A 20,233-nucleotide genomic window follows, 5' to 3' on the forward strand; every position below is an offset into this window, starting at 1 on the left:
CATTCCAGGTGTATTTGACAGTTACAAGGTAGATTACTGAAGGCACCCTTGCTTGGGAACAGAGCAAATTTCGCTAAATGCAGCTATTCACTGATATGATGCATTGTCGACAAACTGGAGGACTGAGGAATATATAATCATATATCACAAAGATAGAACAATTATATGTGTTTTTTGGTCCACTTACGACAAACGTATAGCAAGTAACACTAAACGTAGGTCAGGGCGACATGGAAATGGGCAATTTGCACACTTAGTGGAGAATTGACCAAAAGTAATTATTTATATCTCGACTTATTATTTTGTAAAGGCAATTTAAGACACAAAAAGCCAAAAATGTTAACTATGATACTTCTAATCTTCTTTATAACAATGAGACAAAATAATTAATTTATTGCTGTTATTTCATCAATTACTAATTATTTATTCACAAAATTAACTGCACTCTCGGAAGACGTATTCAAAATTGTTGGTGCTCTGAACGAAATTAATTTTGGGGATTTACGGATGATACAGCAAGAGCGCGTAACTCTGTCTCATATTTTGCCGCGAAATTTTGTTATACATGTTAATCTTCAAAAACAATAATTTGTAATTATGAGTCTTTGGGTTGACAAACATCGTCCCACATCACTTAACAAACTTGATTACCACAAGGATCAAGCATGTCTGTTAAAGAAACTGGTATGTAAACCAACTAATTCCCAGCTAAAATCTTCAGCACTGACTTATGTCAAGTTATGACGTTATCATTATCTATGACTATTATCAGTGATTATGTACCTCAAGTCACCTCCAGGCTCCAGCCATACCCCTTATTCACTAATATTGATATGTGGAGTAAGGCTAGAGGATAATATGTGTAATACTTTGGCAATTGTCAACAACCAAATGGTTGAAAGCTACTGCGGCTGCCTCTAAAATACAATTTTGTTTTGCCTAGATCTGATGCAACACGGGTATCAAACGTTTCGCCCCCAAATAGGATGTCAGTTCACCTCCACAAAAATACCAATTTGCCCCCATCTGTGTGTGCCGAGCTTCCTCTAGTTCATCAAGATAAACCTCGCGTGCAAGCACAGCGCCGTTTGATGAACTAAGCTTCCTCTAGTGCAATGCTACCCTATTTTAGGCGATTTCACGCACTCCCATGTGCATTTGTAGATGCACGTTTCGGCAGTCATCGAACATTGATACAAGTATGATATATAATTGCTTAATTCTCAGTCAGGTGTGCCATGTCGCAGGTTCTTCATACCTGAATCATGTGAATGGTAAAGAGCCTTTTTCAGGTGTATTCAAAAAGCACCTGTCGTATTGAAACCGAAACCCATGGTCGGTCCCACGATAAGGAGATGGTACACATCCTGGTAATTTAAATCTACTAATAGTATTATACTGCTGGCACCGATTCTTTCTGCGGACAAATACAACAAACTATAACATCAGCGGTCACAAAAATGTTCTGCGATGTTAATCAACAGAAGGACAACTACAGCCTGCTATTTATACCACGGATAGGCTATGACAACTCGTGATAACAATGCTTAGGAATGACGAACGACTGGACCAGCAAATCACGCTAAGAAAAGAAACACACACAAACACACACACATTATTACATACCTCTAAAGAAACAATACAATACTTAAGTAACAAATAATTGGGAGTTGGAGGCGAATTGACAAACAGTTGAGGGCGAATCAACTTGGGGGAGAACTGACTGGGAGTGAAACATCATGGATTCATGCAACACTGCCAACAGAGCTGTAGTATAATATGTACATGCCTTTACAAAAACAAAACTACTTTTTATCAGCTGGCAATATGAATACGATCGATTCATTGGATGAAGATGGAAATAAAAAGAACAGAAAAATGTTATCCCACACTAGAGAATTGTGGAATTAAAATATAACAGAATCACGAGCTGAATAGCTGCTTTGTGTTTTCAAAAGCATATATGTATCTAACTTGTTGACTATGATCCCAGGCCATAAGATTTCAAATTTCATGGGAAACACTTTTTCGGTTCCGTGCCTTGTAATCATGGGAACCCATTGGAAACTTTATATTATTTTCGAATAGTCGTACTTGATATCATTGAAAACTAAATTTTGGTTCCGTGATTTTACCGACATACCGGAATCGATTGTTTCCATGAAATCTGAAGGCCTGTGATCCCTCTGTGTATCATATGCCCAATATGATCTTGGTAAGTTAAAAAAAAATTAAAAGTCTAAAATACTCAAATGAAAGTGTGAAGTATGTGATCAGGCCTGGTGCTTATAAAACTTTCAGAGTCTAGACTTGAGACTAATAGAGTCTGAGACGTGAATGTCATGACAACGCCATACAAATTGTATACATGTTTGTGACATCATTAGAGATTGAGTCTGGACTCTAAAAGCTTTATAAGCATGCAGGGCTCGAACTTAAGAATTTATTACCCACGGCAATTAAAAAAAAAAATTGCTGTCGGTGAAAGGGCCCACCGATGGCAATTTTGTGTATGCCGACTTTTGTAGCAAATAAACTTGACTGAGAGGTTATTTTTTTGTATGTACATGTAGTCATATTTCTTCAGTTTATGTCAATAAATGTCAGTAAACAAGAATTTATTATAAATGGAATCATGGACTACTAGCATTTACGCTAACATTTAAAGGAACCTGGTGTTTCTGAGGCGAAGTTGCCCAAGTTTTCGGTGAATATGACATGGAAAATTGTTCTATGGATGACATTAAATTGTATACATTGTTCTCGCTGGGTGAAAATTAAAGGAGGGTGGTCGCACAACCCACCCCCCCCCCCCACCCCCCCAAAAAAAACACACTGAAAAGCAAAAAGAAAAAGGGAACGTTTGGCTACCGTATATCGTTGTCTTGGTCAGCTTTCTGGAAATACCTGTTCCTTATTTTGCCCGTCAGTATCTGGTATTGAAAAGCTGGTATGACGTATAAGCTGCCTTATCTTTTATGCACCATTAGTTAAAACGATCTGACATTCACGGGTATTTGTTTTGCTAAACCGATCAAAGTTTCAATATTAATTATTATTTTAATAAAGATTTTAAGATATTTGAAAAATAATAACATGTATGTATGTAACAGCATGCCAGCCAGTTATTTGTTGGACAACACTAGGAATGGCACACCAAAATACAGTTTTTAATTGATAAATTTACTAAAATAGGCGTCCAAGGTACATTTTAATTACAAACATAAAATTTGTAAGAGTGAATCTGATGAATCATTACTAAAATTTCAGGTTGTAAACCCTCAGTTATATTTTTGACAATCGAACTACCATACTTCATAACTTGAGCAAAGATCAGGGGTGTTTAAGTAATACTAATGCAATGAAGATAAATGTTTTAGCATGTGATATATATTACTTTTGAAATCAGAAATGAACATATTCTTTAACTGGTTTCATGCTGGGGTGTTATTCCAAGATGTCTTACACTCCTCTATTTTTAAAACTGGCAAATTATTTTAATATGGCAAAAATAATCATTTAATGATTCAATTATTATGATTGCTATTTTCTTGAAAAATAACTGGCTTTTGTCATTTTTTAAAGTTTAATGGATAATTTAGTGCAATTTTCTGTTCACCCATAGCTAGCTCTATCTGAATAGATCTCAAATTACGCATTTGTGTTAGAACAGCTAACAGTTTAACTATCTGTCGAATAGCTATAACCCAACCATTTTTTAGACATGGCATGTGAAACAGAAATTTACCTGCTAAAACCACACAAAAATATGCCGGGTATTTTTCAAGAGACCTGTATATGTACGATTATCTCATTTGCTATTCATCTTGTGATTCTGTTATATTTTAATTCCATAATTCTCTAAAATACATCTCAGAGGTCATAATTTTCCATACCCTAGATCCTAAACCTTCCCATCACCCGTGCTGTTTAATTTCCAGCAGGCCACATATTTTTTTCTTCTGGGTTGATATTTAAAAACCAAAAAAGCTGGCCATTTTTCCCTCCCTTTTTTGAGCCCTGGAATTATCCCCTCATATATATATATATATATATATATATATATATATATAGTATATATATATATATATATATATATATATTATTTCATTATTTCAATTAATAAGTCTGTGATTATTGTTATTAGATTGTTTTTTATTTGGTTTGGAAATAAATACCAGATTTAATTTTTAAAATCATGTGTTATAGAACAAAATAGCAATAATTGGCTGCATTTAAAAAAAGCGCAAAAGAAGATTGTTTTAAATTACCGGTACATAAAACTCTTGACATACATGTACACCCATCACTCCTCGATAATGTTATGAAACGCAACCTAGAATGACCCTTTACATGCAAATACAAAATTACCACAATTTATCTTTTCGGGTAAGTGGTGGAGATTTCCCTCATCTTCTTGTGTATGGCCCATCTGGTGCCGGAAAGAAAACTCGAAGCATGTGCTTGCTACGAGAACTGTACGGGACAGGAGTTGAGAAGTTACGGATTGAGCAGAGTCACTTCACGACACCTTCCAACAAGAAACTAGAGATTTCAACCATTTCTTCCAACTACCACATAGAAGTGAATCCAACTATAATTTACAATTGAGTAAACCTTCATTTATTGTACTGTTACTTTGGGTTGTCAAGATTCAAGCACTGAAATAAATGAAGAACGGTTATTCAGATTACGGTGACATTGATGTTGATATGTACATTCTCATCATTATCTGATTACATAAAAACACCACTACATTATTCTTGATCAGTTGTGTTTTATTCGAAAACTCTTTCAGTGTTGGGCATGGATCTGTGAGGGAGGGGGGCAGTGTTGAGGGGGACTGGATCCACATTTTATAATTCATTCACAGCTAAGTTGCATGTAATCCCCCCCCCCCCCCCAAAAAAAAAGAAGAAATAATAATTCGTGAATCAGCACTTGAATGCAGTGTACAGTAGTTGTGATATAAATGCAAAACAAATATTACTATGATGCGCTTTTATTAATAAACATAATGGAAGCTGTCATCTTAACAAACTTGCTGGTCCATATTTTGGGGTAACCAGATGTCAGTAACTAATAGGACTTTGTAGTAGTATTGCAACTGTATTTCTTGTTTCTTTTCAGTGATGTTGGTAACAATGACAGAGTTGTCGTACAAGAACTCATCAAAACAGTCGCTCAAGTTAATCAGTTGGACTCTGCTGCCCAGAGAGATTTTAAAGGTAACTCACAAATATGAAATGGCTACATTAACCAAAATATTGAATAACGTTAATTTTATTATAATATTAGCTATAATACAAATTTTATGTTTTAGTCAAAATTAATTTTATCATGTACATATAATATGATTAACATATTATATATTTTATATAGAGATTATTATACATGCTTGTGTGTCGTACTGATTTTACACAACGAGTGTCAGGATTTTTGTATTGCCCGAGCAAGAGCAAGGGTAATACATGAATTCTGACACAAGTTTCGTAGAATCAGTACGACTCACACGCGAGTGTAATAATTTCTTTATTATCCATATTATTATTGTTGTTTTCTTTATGGACAACAAGGCCCAACTCAAAATGTTTCAGCCACAACTAGGAGACAACCAAATGCAGTGTCTTCCCACAATTAGGTCATTACACTTGTTATTACATGTGTGCTTCGTATGATTATTAATAACTCGGCTATGTTAAATTATATGGATAATAAACGTGTATATGATTCTTGCATGTACTAAAAGAAAGTTTATTTAAACTGTCGATGTTTATTTTATATTCATAATATTATTTAGGGTTTCTGCTAGGGATTGTTTTAAGAGTATGGAGTTCCGTGATTCCATTTATTTCTCCCCCCCCCTACTTTTGACAATAGATGTTGTTTACTTACTGATAAATGAATGGTGGTTGAAGACTGCTTTTCAAAAACAATGTCACTATATTTTTCAGTGGTTGTCTTGACAGAAGTTGACCATCTGACAAAAGATGCACAGCATGCACTGCGTCGAACGATGGAAAAGTACATGTCCACATGTCGTATCATCCTCTGTTGTAACTCGACGAGCAAGGTCATACCAGCTATCAAGAGTCGTTGCCTTGGAATCAGAGTTGCTGCCCCTTCCGTTGAAGAAGTGAGTATCACCAGGTTTGAAAATTAGCAGTCACCCGTGGTGACTTTTATTGGCTACGGGCGACTAAGAATTTTATAAAGGTAGTCCCATTGGGCGACCATTGATTTTAGTGTCTGGTGAGTATGGTACTAGTTAAAAAAGAAACACTGATACTGAATCAAATGTGACAAAACACACCGCATCTATGTTGGCATGAACTACAGATCTGGTAGCAGAAGACATAGAACATGTTCTATTGACAGCGCCAACATAATTAATGAAGATAAAATTCAAAATAAAAAACATATTAATTTATTAAGTTTTAAACCCATACCGTCTCAAATAACATTTTATTGGGGGAAAAGTGTAGTGTAAATTAAAACAAAAATTCATTACAAATTACCATCAAATTGCATAGGTTAACTCTTTTTTTTTTGTAATACAAGTTTTAAGGCAATTGATGGAACATCTAACATAATCTGAATAACACAACCGTAATATATGATCAGGGCCGTATCTCTGCACAAAGCATAGTCGAATGGGCATTTGGCAAAAGAGTGGATCATTCCACGGATCTCTAACTAGGAGAACAGCCACTCCTGAGGAAAACATTTGCTGGGAATTTCTCCTCACTTGCATCACTACAAAGTTGATTACATCCCTCTTGCATCACCACAAAGAGGACTGCCACTCCCAGACTAGTTTACTAAGGCACACACGTAGTTCTACATTTAGTATGTTTCTGCTGCATTATCTTTTACCCTCTATTGAAAATGAGATTTAATATGTTTAATTTAATGGCACTTTGTAAAGAAACATGTTTATTTGCCCTGGATATCTTTTTCAATTATTATTTTTATATGAATTTTTACTTTATTCATTATGAAGTTAAATGTCAATTCATCGGTTTTCTTTAACACACACAGTTAATATTGAACAAGAAAACATTAGTTTTAATTTTAGCTGTGCAGTTAAATTCCAATGTGATAATTGGAGGCAGAGTTCGACAAATCCGCTAGCCCGACGCCCGTGGCTAGTGTTTTTTAAGTTCGGGCTAGTGAGAAACCATCCTTATCGCTCGTGTGTTTTTTTTTCTCTTCTTTTTTCTTTTTCTCTCAGCTGAAATTTCGTTTAATACATTTGATTGTGACGTTTGTAATCGAATAATATCAACAACGCAGTCAGTATATAATTATAATCTACTTGAACTAGGTCTGCAAACTGCAGTAACATGCTATCTCTACATTGTCACAGTTACAGCATGCATTGTTTACTTTTCCCTTTCAAGTTTCTGGCACAGGAAATAAGTCTAATGACACGCGTGTTTTGATTGGTTGGACACGTCACGTGGTGGTTAATCTCGCACATATGTTTTAGGCTAAGAACTTTGAAATCACCAATCGCAATAACAGGTTAATCTCAATCAAGTAAACCCCAGTCATGCTTTGAATTTCAGTGTTTGTTTTATTTACCTGTTTTCTAATTTAACACTTCGCTTAGGAAAACAATTTACTTTAATGGTAATCACACATGCAACGACTCGACTCGGCTTGGCCTATTACGTGTAGCGGTTTGGATAATGTGTTACAGATACCGATACAAGATAATACCTTTTTTGTTCATCATTTAAACAACGGATTAGATGTCGCCGTTATATTCTTTTGATATCGGTCTGACAGGGGATGATGCCCTGTATTTGAGCAATTGGCATCACTGTTACACAGTGTTCCTGGCGACACATAAATAGTAGGCCCTAAATCATTTAGTAAATGTATAACCCACTATCAAATACACCTAACCATCTATTACCGTGTGTCACACTGTCGTACCCTCATTTAAATTTAATTATTTTGATACTGGGTTTAGATACCAACTATGAATTTGCTCAATTATTTTTCCTTGGAACAACTGAAAACGGGACAATGACGCTGGATTACTTGACAAAAGACCAAACGTACGACACGACAAAAAACTGAAAGTTACAACATGATTTAAGTGTTTGTCTTATTTTACCGTTATACTTGTAAAAATGTGTAATGTTACAAATTATATAAAAATCCAGTTATAATTGATCAGGAATTTGGGCTAGTGCTTTATCTTGGTGGGCTAGTGGTTTTTACAAAGCCACTAGCCCTGTGGCTAGTGACTTTTCAAAATATTTGTCATACTCTGTTGGAGGGCTAGTTGAATTTGAGAAGGGCCAGTAAGATTTTTCTTCAACTGGCCCTGCTGACGACTTTGGTTTTCATGTTAATTTTCAACCCTGTATCACATTTGTTTTCACACGTAATAAACTTATGATGTTAACTTCTGTACAGCCGACTTGTTTAAAATATTGCTCTTACTAATTCAACCCTCAACTTGAAAAAAAAATTTGCGAGTGATCAATAGCTCCCCTAATTTAGATTATGAGAAGCCATTTAGGATATTACCATATTGATATTATATAAATTTACATGCTAAAGGGAGCTAAAAATTACTCTCCTTGAACAAAGGTCGTGGTATGTACTATACTGTCTGTGGGATGATGCATATAAAAGATCTCTTGCTGCTAATCGAAAAGAGTAGCCCATGAAGTGGTGACAGCAGGTTTCACTCTCTATATATCTGTGTGATCCTTAACCATATGTTTGACGCCATGTAACCGTAAATAAAATGTGTTGAGTGTGTTGTTAAATAAAACATTTCCTTCCTTTTTTGAACTAGTGTGAGAGGAGTGATGTGGAACGAGAGTGTTAGCTCCCCTTAAACAGTGTGGTCTGTACATGTGTATTTATTGTTTTAGCATTTGAAATGATTTGCATTTGTGTCAAAATCGTTAAAAGTGCCATTTGACATCAAAATTCTTAATGTGTTTGGCATTCATTACAATGATGCTACTGTTGATATTATTGTGATTCAGATTTGCCAAATTCTACAAAATGTATGTAAGAAAGAAGGATTGAACCTGCCACAAGAATTAGCCAAGAAAATTGCTGAAAGGAGTGGTCGTAACTTACGGAGAGCTCTGCTGACGTGTGAAGCTTGCAAGGTTCAACAGTAAGTTGGAATATTCAGCAGTAAATCATATCTTTAAGAATTAATGCACAAAAACAACTCTGAATAATTCAGTCATGCTCTTATTAGTGAACTAAGTTCAGATTTGACATTTAACATCAGGTACAGTTTGTTGAGTGTGGTAGGGTTTTTTGTTTGTTAAAAAGATGAAAATGTCCAATAAAGAATGCAGTTGTGTCTTAACTATCTACTATCTATACCATTGTTGCTCATGTAATATTTTTTTGGGGGGGATGAACAACACTGAATATTAGATGGCAAATTGATACATAATTTTTTTCCGAATTTTATGCTTAGAGGCTATGTTAATTGTAATAATTGTTTCTCATTTATGTGCTTGCAGTAATTAGCTCACTAACAGCAAACATGCAAGCTGTCTTAGCACTAAATCTGGTACATCTGACCAGTTTGGTAATTAATAAGCTACAAAGCACACTTAAGTTGTCTCGACACTAAATCTTGTATTTGGTGGGTTTGTCCTCAGGTGGGGCGGGACGTAGCCCAGTGGTAAGATGTGGGATCGATCTGCGTCGGTGGGCCCATTGGGCTATTTCTCGTTCCAGCCAGTGCACCACGACTGGTATATCAAAGGCCATGGTGTGTACTACCCTGTCTGTAGGATGGTGCATATAAAAGATCCCTTGCTGCTAATCGAAAAGAGTAGCCCAATATCTTTGTGGGCCTTAACCATATGTCTGACGCCATATGACCGTAAATAAAATGTGTTGAGTGCATCGTTAAATAAAACATTTCTTTCTTTCTTGTCCTCAGGTATCCATTCAGCCCAGACCAAGAAGTCTCAGAGCCCGACTGGGAGGTGTACCTGAAAGAAACTGCCAACATGATTGTCAGTCAGCAGTCTCCTAAGCGGTGAGTGATCACACACAATTTTTCAGCCTCAGCTGAGTTAACCCATTCATCTCTGTGAATGACACAACCTCTGCAAAATAAAGATTTAAGAAATCTAGGCATGGAAAGGGTTAATACTCAGGTTTCACACTGTAACTAATTTTGGTGTAGCCAATTTTCAGATATTAAAATGTGGCTAATTTAAGGAATATGTTAATAACATAGGCTTCTAGAATGTTTTATAAAATCCACTAGCCATGGGATCAGTAATTTTTAAAAATTACTAGCCACAATTAAAAATTCACTAGCCCTACTTTACTTTAAGCTAATACATTTTTTTTAATAGTAATAATTGGAATATGTCAGGTAAAGATTGAAATATGTGAAGGAAAGTAACATTGAAGCGGGTGGTCGGATTCATAACAAAGTAGTATGAACATTGTGATTTTGCAATTTCAAAGTGGGGCAGACAATGCTGTTCTTTTAATTTAAACATTGAATATCACTAGCCTGGGAGTCGGACATATCCACTAGGGCCGCGAAAAACTAAATGTTCTAGCTACAGCTTTCTAAAATTTCGGTATTGCGGGGGTTTTACACAATGTGCGGCATCCATGTGTAGCAGCAGCATCTTCGAAGTGTTAATTGCAATTTGGTCACCTTGCCATAAAATTAAGATATTTTATTTGAAACTTCATATGATTGCTTGCTTGGTACCATTTAGGAGAGTGGTCTTAAGCTCACTTTGATTTTGTTCATGGCAAAGACTAATAAAGTTGACATTGGTCATGGAATTTTTAAACATCATTTTCATATAATTATGAATTATTTTATTTGTCATCGTAAGACACTCGTACGATGAGGTCTTGCAATCGTCACATCAAAACCTTGCGGCTGCCGTTAGATTATTGCAGCAAAACCTTTTTTTAAATTTAATTAGGAAGAAGGTAATTGAAAATGCCTTTTAAAAGTAAGGAAATTCATTGCATCCCAATTCAAAGTGTATGACTGTATGTGATAAAAGGCAAGTCATTAGCTGCATGTTTTGTTTATAATTTATTCCTAAAGCTAGCATGTTGTACTCATACATTTAGGTAGTAAAGGTTGAGATGTACTAAATCAAATATTTATGGAGTAAAAACAGTTGAAGCTATGATTGATAAAAAAAATATATGACATTGATTATTTGTACATCCTATGGTCTAAATTGTAGTAATTATACAGTTAAAGCAGTATACAAGCAGGTTGAAAATGTGTTGCTAATAAACTTTCATTAAATCTTATAAATTCCATTTTCCTTCTCCACCACACGCCATATTTTTGCAGGTAGATTTGTTGTGAGGTGCCTTGTATTTTTGTTGGTGTACCGCCTAGGTTTGTTGATACGCTGCTGAAATCAGTTTCAGTACAAAGTGTTGACTTTATCGGCATTGGGAATTGATTTGGTCCAACGGAACCTATGTGCTTTAGAAACAAGGGAGATAACTGTTGTGTGCATATTATTGTATGACAACAACACGGATCTCAGGGTGTTGACTGGAAGAACCGGCAATGGTGGTGTCATGGTTAAACCATCGGACATAAGGCTGGTAGGTACAGGATTTAAAGCCCGGTACCAGCTCCCACCCAAAACGAGTTTTAACAACTCAGTGGGTAGGTATAAGACCACTACACACTCTTCGCTCTCACTAACCACTAACAACTAACCCACTGTCCAAGACAGACAACTGAGATAGCCAAGGTGTGTGCCCAGGACAGCATGCTTGAACCTTCATTGGATATAAGTGCGAAAATTAGTTAAAGAAAGAAAGAAAACTGGAAGAGGGAAAGGCAATGTGGTCAATTGTGTTTGTGTTTGTGTCGCCAAATTCACTTGGTGTTTGTCTAGAGACATAATTTTTCAATTCAGCATTTTGATGAATTTCTGTGAAATATATTTTCCCCGATTTAATTTCACTAAACAATGTGAAAACGATATTCCATTGTACTTGAATAGAACATGTATTTCAGAAGTATCATATTTTTGTTTCCAGATTGCTGGAGGTACGAGCAAGGTTGTACGAATTACTTACTCACTGTATTCCACCTGACATCATTATAAAGGTGAGTACATGTAACTCCAGATTTCAAAATCATATCTGCACAAAGCAGAGTCAAACAGATTCGACATCATTATAAAGGTGAGTACATGTCACTTCAGATTTCAAAACCATATCTCTGCACAAAGCAGTCAAAAAGATCCAACATCATTATAAAGGTGAGTACATGTAACTCCAGATTTCAAAATCACTTTTGAAATCATATCTGCACAAAGCAGTCAGAAAGATCAGACATCATTATAATAGTGAATGCATGTAGCTTTAAATAACAAAAACATCAATATTTTCAAAATAGTATTTCTGCACAAGGCAGAGTCAAAAGGACATTTTGACACGGTTGAGAGTGTTCCCATGAATAACCTTAAGGGGTGTTGCCACTTCCCAGGAGAATACATCCTTCTGACTTTGCCTCTAGCAGGACTGTCGTTCCCATGACTGTTTAGACAAATCTAAACCTGCACAAGACAGAGATTATTCAATATTTAAAGAGCTGTGATGACAGACACTCATAAATCACTGTTAGTGATGATATCAGGTTTAAGTCAGTTTCAAAATAAGGTCATAATTTATTCTAATTCACACTGCATATAATGCAAAATTCGATTGGCTTATCAAATCCATTTGTGGCAGTAAAACGAGCATGGATCTGTCGGAAATTTTGGGAATTCCCCAAGAGTCCATGGTCATGCGCTACTTCTCGCTATTTAGTTGGATGTACTTACTTTAAAATACCAACGTTGAATTTTTTTCTGAAGCAAAATGTATGTTTCTCTAAATTTTATGAAGTAAATGCTGTTTACAAACATTTGTATGACCTCATGTGTGTGACGCTGACAGGAATGTGGAAGTAAGTAACGGCAACTGTGCCAAATTATGACTCTTCGTTATCGAGCACCAGTTGTAATGAGTATTTGGAATAAGTGAAATTGGTAATAATGNTTGGTATAGTTGTATAAAACAGTAAAATACAAAAACGATATTAGGAGTAGCAGTTGTATTGCATGTAAAAACTTTCTTTTTTTTATTGAATTAGAATTGCGCTATATTTGACCATTTGCGGACGTTCAGTTGTTTTACTTGAAATTGAAAATAGTAGCGGTGACCAGGCTTTTGTCAAAACGCATAATTTTCCCCAACTGTAGAAAAATAATTTGTTAGCAGTTTAATATTGTTAATTCACTAGCATTTATTCTCGGGAATCCCCCATCCCCCCCAAATTAAAAAATGCAGTACTGATGTCAATAATTTTGAACCTATGAAGATGTTTATTGTTTACAAGTTAATAAGCTTACATAAGATGCTTAACGCATTCACTTACTAGTAATCCTCAGATGATAATATTGACAAGAGTTAGACAATATGTTTTCATCATTTCATGTGACAAATGAGAAAACACTGGTACCACAAAGCAATCTTAGTATTAAGATCACCTTAAGTGGAACGGGGACGTGTATTTTAAGTTTGCATTACCTCCTAAAACTTGTAATTAGTCTATCCACTGTCCAAATTTATGAAGCCTGTTTTTCTTAAACACAAGTGGGTGGGACATAGCTCAGTGGTACAGCGCTCACCTGATGTGCGATCGATCTAGGATCCATTCCTGTTGGTGGGCCCATTGGGCTATTTCTCATTCCTGCCAGTCCTCCACAACTGTAATAAAGGCCATGGTATGTACTATCCTGTCTGTGGGATGGTGCATATAAAAGAACTCTTGCTTCTAATTGAAAAGAGTAGCCCATGAAGTGGGACAACAGATTTTCTCTCTCAATATCTGTGTAGTCCACCATATGTCAGACACCATATAACCATAAATAAAATGTGTTGAGCGCGTCGTTAAATAAAACATTTCCTTTCTTTCTTCATAAACACAAGTGTTTAAGCATTTTAAATACATGTAGTTATGTGAATGTAGATGATCCAAAACAGGCTTCAGTCAATCATTTGACTCATACTTACACCCATTAGAGGTTCAAGCACGACTGTCTTGGGCACATCCTCCGAGATTCCCCGGTGCATAAAACAGGCTTTGTAAATCCAACCCTATGTTTGATAGTCTTGTGATCAGGGTTTTACAGTACTTTTCTTTATTTAGCATTTATAACCAGGAATTCTAAAAACATTTTATGCACTAGCTGTTAGGTCAGTCATTTTCAGATTCACAATTCATTGTTAAAAATTATTGTTAAAACTTTTTTTTTTTTTTTTTAAATATACCTGTTCTGCTGTGTAAATTTATTCTCAATATTTTTTAATTTAATTGATCAGAAGGCGTGAACTGGGTATTTATTGATGCGTAATTTCAAATCTGTTATATAAACAAGTTTCTGTAGACTCATAATAGAGTCTTGTTTGATCAATACACTCTCAAAACAACAGTAATACTGAATTTGCAATTTGTAATTCTGGTGGTGCATAATATGATGACAATGCCTATGTATTGTATCCCACACAAAAAAACACATGATCACTTATCAGTAGCTGCATGTTTAGATGCTAAAAATAGACTGATAGGACTACATTTGCTAAAGACAGGATGTGATAAACATGCTGTAAATGATCTAACGGGGGGGGGGGGGGGGGGGGGGGGGGGGGGCAGAAATTACCACTGTAGGCTGCTGGCCAAATGCAAGTGAACATCTTGACAGATGAGTTCTTAAAATATAACACCAGTCCCATGGGAAACTATTTTTAATTAGATACCAATATAAAGAATAAAAACGGCAATAAAAAAAATGTTCAACCTCTTTAGTTTTAATGAATGATTATTGGAAGCTTTGTTATAGCATTATTGTTCTACCTTGACCATAAAATAATTATGTAGTAAGTTTTTTTTGTTTTGGAAGACTTGTGATTTACTATGCCCCTGTAATTATTGCATAATGATTTACGTACATATTGTAATCAAAAGTACAAATTAATAAACAATTTTAACATTAATACCTTGATAGCAAATTTTGTTTTGTGATTTACAGTTATTCAATAATGTCAGATTTTTGTATCTGAAATTGAGATTGATCATTATAATTATGTTGTCATGCTTCATTACCCTCTACTGACCAGCATGTTTCAGGGTCTATATATTTACTACATGTGATTTTAAAACGAAAAACATTTTACTTACACATGACAAAATTAATTTCTGTAATCCGAGTGTGAAACCCACTTGCCTTAGGCATTATATTCTAGAAACCTTGATTTAATAATATTTATGTTGAGGTGGGGGTATCCCCACCGCCCTTTCTTTTTACATTGAATTCCTGCATATTTTGTTTTTATCTGGCTTCTCCTATGTTTGAACTTATTTTGTTATCCACCCTTACTTCCCAGTCCTTGTCTTCTCCAACGCAACAGGTGCTCGTCTTTTTATTTTTGGATTTTTTTTTCCCTCAGTTATATTGAGTAATGTAATGCTTTGTGTTTATGTTACAGGGTCTGCTTGAAGAACTGTTGTTGAACTGTGACGGACAGCTCAAGATGGAGGTTGTACAGGCCGCTGCATACTACGAACACAGACTTCAGCTTGGTCAGAAAGCTATTTACCACCTGGAGGCCGTTGTTGCTAAGTTCATGGCCATTTACAAACGATTCTTTGAAGAGGGACTTGCAGAGCTGTTCTGAGCATGTTTCTTATTTACTTGTCATTAAATTAATAAAACTGTTGGTATTAACATTGCATAGTTTATTTAAAAAAAAAAAAATACATATTGGAATACAAGAAAAATGTGTGGAGAAAACCATTGAAGTTTGGGAATTAGTGTTAATTCTTCCATAATCTTGGTGCATCAGTGGGAATGGAAAGTAGAGAATAGATAGCCATGATTCACTAATGTGAGTGAAATTGTTATGCACTGCTCTTTTGTGGATGGAAAACAATGAAAAGCAGTCAGGAATGGAAAATAGTTGGATAATTTCAGTAAGAAGAATAGGAAGTATGTATGTAAGATTGGAATATAGCCACAGTGTGTAATTATTCACACGAAAGTGAATAACTCTTACTTCTTTGAACTAATATAGTACACCATGCACATGTTAGAATAAGAATGTCACCAGTTAGATTACTGTTATGTTTTACTTTAAATAATAAAAGGCTTTTTTTTAAAAATGAAAAACGGGTTACCAAAACTTACATTAAATGGCATTTTAAAGAAAAATTATAGATTCCTATCTAGGATGAAGATTCTTTAAAAACCAAGCCACTTTTATTCAAAATGAAATCCTGGTTTGTTTTTTTATGCCGGTGCCAAGTGTGGGAACAATGTTTACATAGGTAGTTGTAAATGGGCAGATCAAAATATTTGAAGGGGTTGGAGCTACACTTTGATGTTTCAGTGTTTTAACTGATTTCAGAGCTCTACAAGGATCTTTATAAACTACAAGCATGTGTTAACCCCTCGCACACACTGAGTAAAATTACTCTTTTATTGTAAGGGGGTTGGAACATAGCCCAGTGGTAAAGTGCTCACTTGATGCATGATCGGTCAAGGATCAATCCCTGTCAGTGGGCCCATTGGGCTATTTCTCATCCCAGCCAGTGCACCACGGCTGGTATATCAAAAGCCATGGTATGTGCTATCCTGTCTGGGATGGTGCATATAAAAGATCCCTTGCTGCTAATGGAAAATTTTAGCAATTTTCTCAAAGACGGAATTATAAAATGTTAGACATCCAATAGCCAATGATTAATAAATTAAGTGCTCTAGTGGTGTCGTTAAACAAAACAAATCTTTTATTTTAAGGTATTTTTCAGGTTAGCATGTCCTGACCCCCACCCCACCCACCTACCATAAAAACTTCTCTCATCGCTGTCAAGACGGACACTTCCTGCAAACGCGCCTGAAATAGTTATCTTAAAAGTACATTTGATTTGGCCTCAAATGCTATTAAAAACAAGTACTTTATTGTTTTCAGTTTTTATTGAAATAATTATTTTGATGTTTGATGTGGTGAAATGAAGATAGCATTAAATATTCCTAATGTGAGCAGTTTGAGACAGCTTAATTCGATATATACAAATTGATGTTCGTGACAATCCCTATGCCCGTAGGGGAAGAAAGGAGGAATGTACACCAGAAACGAGACCTTTCGGTATTTAATAATACTTCCGGTTTACGGGAGAAATATTATTTTTGCATAAATTTTCTTCCTTTCATTAGCATATGTCGCTAATGTTTAATTACATGATGTAAAACAAATTATTTATTGTGAACTTTGCTTTGTGTAGCTTGTAAAGACCATGGCAGATGGACAAGATATGACGGATATTGGCCGTTTAGGGCGTGGTAAGCTGTGCTTCAGTTTTCAGTTTTGACATCTAATGATCTGCACTGGTTGTACACAATAGTGTCAGTGGCGCGTGGAATGTGACTCATACTGTGATAATAGCAATTATTGCCTTTTCTGTCTTCACCCAGGTTGATTGAGTCAATAGTATTAATCCAATACTCTGCTTAATCTCTCTCTCTCTCTCTCTCTCTCTCTCTCTCTCTCTCTCTCTCTCTCTCTCTCTCTCTCTCTCTCTCTCTCTCTCTCTCTCTCCATCCATTGGTTTATATTAAATTTTAACATTATATATTGATAAGAACAAGCTTACGTGGTTGTCAACATGTACAAAGTAGAATGTAAAATATCAACATTCAATCAAATGTTGTAGGCCTACCCAGTGACAATTATTTATTAAAAAGGTGATGAAAAAAATCCCCATCTGCTGCCTATCAGTGACATCCCTAATCAGCGAGATGTTTTAACATATACTAAAATCTAAATTTAAATTGATGTTTCTTCACTATCATTAAATTATTAAAATAACTAAAACAGGTATCTCTTGTCTCTAAGCAGTATGTGTATGCACTGGTGGAACCTATGTCTGCGCACCTAAGCATTTGGGTATAATATCCGCCCGGTCCCCTCCATTATTATTTTTAGTTAGGGTTAAGGTTAGGGTTGGGGTTATGGCTGGGGTTAGGGCTAGGGTTGGAGTTAAGGTTAGGGTTAGGGGAAGGGGGGACCGGGCGGATATTTTTCCGGATCCTCCTGCATTTACTGGCCTGCATGAAGTCTGCATACAAATAGTGTTCGTTAGACATATAGGACAATCAATGATAATTTTGAAACAGACTATAGCTAAAATAGGCCATGCTGTAAGTGCAATCTTCAAAGTCTATGTGCAGCCATTTTGCATTGTGTCACTTGGAGGGAAATTCAAAGTATGCTTGGATGTTTACGTTAACAGATTAAATAAGATATTCATTTCATTTATGGATTCATAAATTACAATAAGGTATGTATTGAAGCTTCTATGTAAATTTATGTAAGTTGATATGCAAGGTTGATCATTACAACGTTGACAGACACGTGTTGACAGGTTATAGAGAAACACGATCGAGGCTGGCAAAAGTATACTTTTAGTGCATTAATTCAGAGTTTTCAATAAAAGTGTTATCGACCAGTTTTATACATATATTCACAATCAAAATGTGTTGTTTTAACAACGATTTTGTGAATTAAATTAATGTTGTTTGTTTACAAACATACTCCGACACTTGTTTCAAGGCATAATGTAACGTCATTAACGTGTGCAGACTATGCCACGCAGACTAAGGTGACATGAGTGTATTTATTGTAAGAAAATAATTCTGTGTACAGTTAAATGTTGCTTGAACAGCCAGCTAGCTAGGGTTTGAACAAGAATTTGCCACCCATGAAAAATATTAAAACAATTTCTTTGGTTAAAACAGCCCACTGACGCCAATTTTGAGCCTTCCTATGAACATTTTTAAAAGTGATTTTTGTAGCAAATAAACATTATTTTGCTGTATGCAGTCTTATTTCAAATGTACAAAATTGTATATACATATTACCATCAGAAAGGAACTTTTCTGACAGCAGTATTTTTATCCCACAGCACAAAAGTGCCATTCGAGATATCACTGACCTACCACATTTATTATTACTACTGTGACAATTGGTGTCGGTTCCATTGTTAAGTTCGAGCACTGCTTTTTGATACAGATTTTTTTAATCAAATTCGTATTGGCCTCGGTGGCGTCGTGGTTAGGCTATCAGTCTATAGGCTGGTAGGTACTGGGTTCGGATCCCAGTTGAGGCATGGTATTTTTAATCCAGATACCGATTCCAAACCCTGAGTGAGTGTTCCGCAAGGCTGAATGGGTAGGTGTAAACCACTTGCATATAACTGGTTCAACAAAGGCCATGGTTTGTGCTATCCTGCCTGTGCAACACATTTTATTTATGGTTATATGACGTCAGACATATGGTTAAGGACCACACAGATTTTGAGAGGAAACCCGCTGTCGCCACTATATGAGCTACTCTTCCAATTAGCAGCAAGGGATCTTTTATTTGCGCTTCCCACAGGCAGGATAGCACAAACCATGGCCTTTGTTGAACCAGTTATGGATCACTGGTCGGTGCAAGTGGTTTACACCTATCCATTGAGCCTTGCGGAGCACTCACTCAGGGTTTGGAGAGAGTATCTGGATTAAAAATCCCATGCCTCGACTGGGATCCGAACCCAGTACCTACCAGCCTGTAGACCGATGGCCTACCACGACGCCACCGATGCCGGTTTATGTAACCATACCCGTTACGTAATTGAACGCTGCAAAATATGCTCGGAGTTGATCTCACCAAAAACACTAAGGACTAAACAGGTTAACTGATGTGTACACAGATATGTTAGTAAGTTGTCCTCATTGAAGATAACTGTAACTTAGATTGAACCAAAAAGTACACGGACGTGTGTTGCAAGGAAGGTAATATTTCAAAGGGAGGCCACTCGCATTAATTTCATGTCGCATTTTAGTCTGTCCACCGTCACTCGCATTAATTTAGGAACATGTTAATTTCAAGATTTACAGTACTTTATGCGCAGCAAACTTGTATCTCTATAGAGTCGAGCCAAACATTTTAAAGAAATGTGTAGGGGATTGCTAAATTATCTGCTGCTGTTTTATCTCTAAAGGAATATAAGTAGACATAATATTGGATTGCCTATAATTTCACATATGTTGAAAACCGTTTTAACGTAAACAGGAATTCAAAAGTATCACAATAATTGAAAAATACTAACATCACATTATGAGCTTTACAAAAC

The 20,233-nt window shown here is 35.8% G+C and overlaps 2 protein-coding genes across 3 annotated transcripts in view; both read left to right on the forward strand.

The window, feature by feature from the left end:
• Positions 1-517: 517 nt before the first annotated feature.
• On the forward strand, positions 518-15,790 carry LOC121375698 (replication factor C subunit 3-like). The gene is made up of 8 exons (XM_041503289.1): positions 518-684; positions 4,390-4,592; positions 5,128-5,228; positions 5,955-6,136; positions 9,018-9,154; positions 9,944-10,042; positions 12,055-12,124; positions 15,550-15,790. Exons 1-8 carry the CDS (start codon positions 598-600, stop codon positions 15,736-15,738), a joined length of 1,068 nt encoding a protein of 355 aa, XP_041359223.1. The 5' UTR covers positions 518-597; the 3' UTR covers positions 15,739-15,790.
• A 1,458-nt stretch (positions 15,791-17,248) lies between these two features.
• LOC121375666 (probable phospholipid-transporting ATPase IA) overlaps positions 17,249-20,233 on the forward strand; it is an 84,208-nt gene continuing 81,223 nt past the window's right edge. For both annotated transcript variants that reach the window (XM_041503228.1, XM_041503230.1), the window contains exon 1: positions 17,249-17,399. In XM_041503228.1, coding sequence (XP_041359162.1) covers positions 17,354-17,399 — 46 coding nt within the window. In that variant the 5' untranslated portion in view covers positions 17,249-17,353. The remainder of the gene's footprint in view (positions 17,400-20,233) is intronic.

The sequence above is a fragment of the Gigantopelta aegis genome, chromosome 6 (assembly GCF_016097555.1).
Source record: "Gigantopelta aegis isolate Gae_Host chromosome 6, Gae_host_genome, whole genome shotgun sequence".
Taxonomy (NCBI): Eukaryota; Metazoa; Mollusca; class Gastropoda; order Neomphalida; family Peltospiridae; genus Gigantopelta; species Gigantopelta aegis.

Bases quoted from the DNA above. Each gene is read 5' to 3' on its own strand.
- LOC121375698 (XM_041503289.1), top strand. From the start codon at position 598: ATGAGTCTTTGGGTTGACAAACATCGTCCCACATCACTTAACAAACTT. The intron at 685-4,389 runs GTATGTAAACCA...TTATCTTTTCGG, and splicing joins CATGTCTGTTAAAGAAACTG to GTAAGTGGTGGAGATTTCCC. The intron at 5,229-5,954 runs GTAACTCACAAA...TATATTTTTCAG, and splicing joins TGCCCAGAGAGATTTTAAAG to TGGTTGTCTTGACAGAAGTT.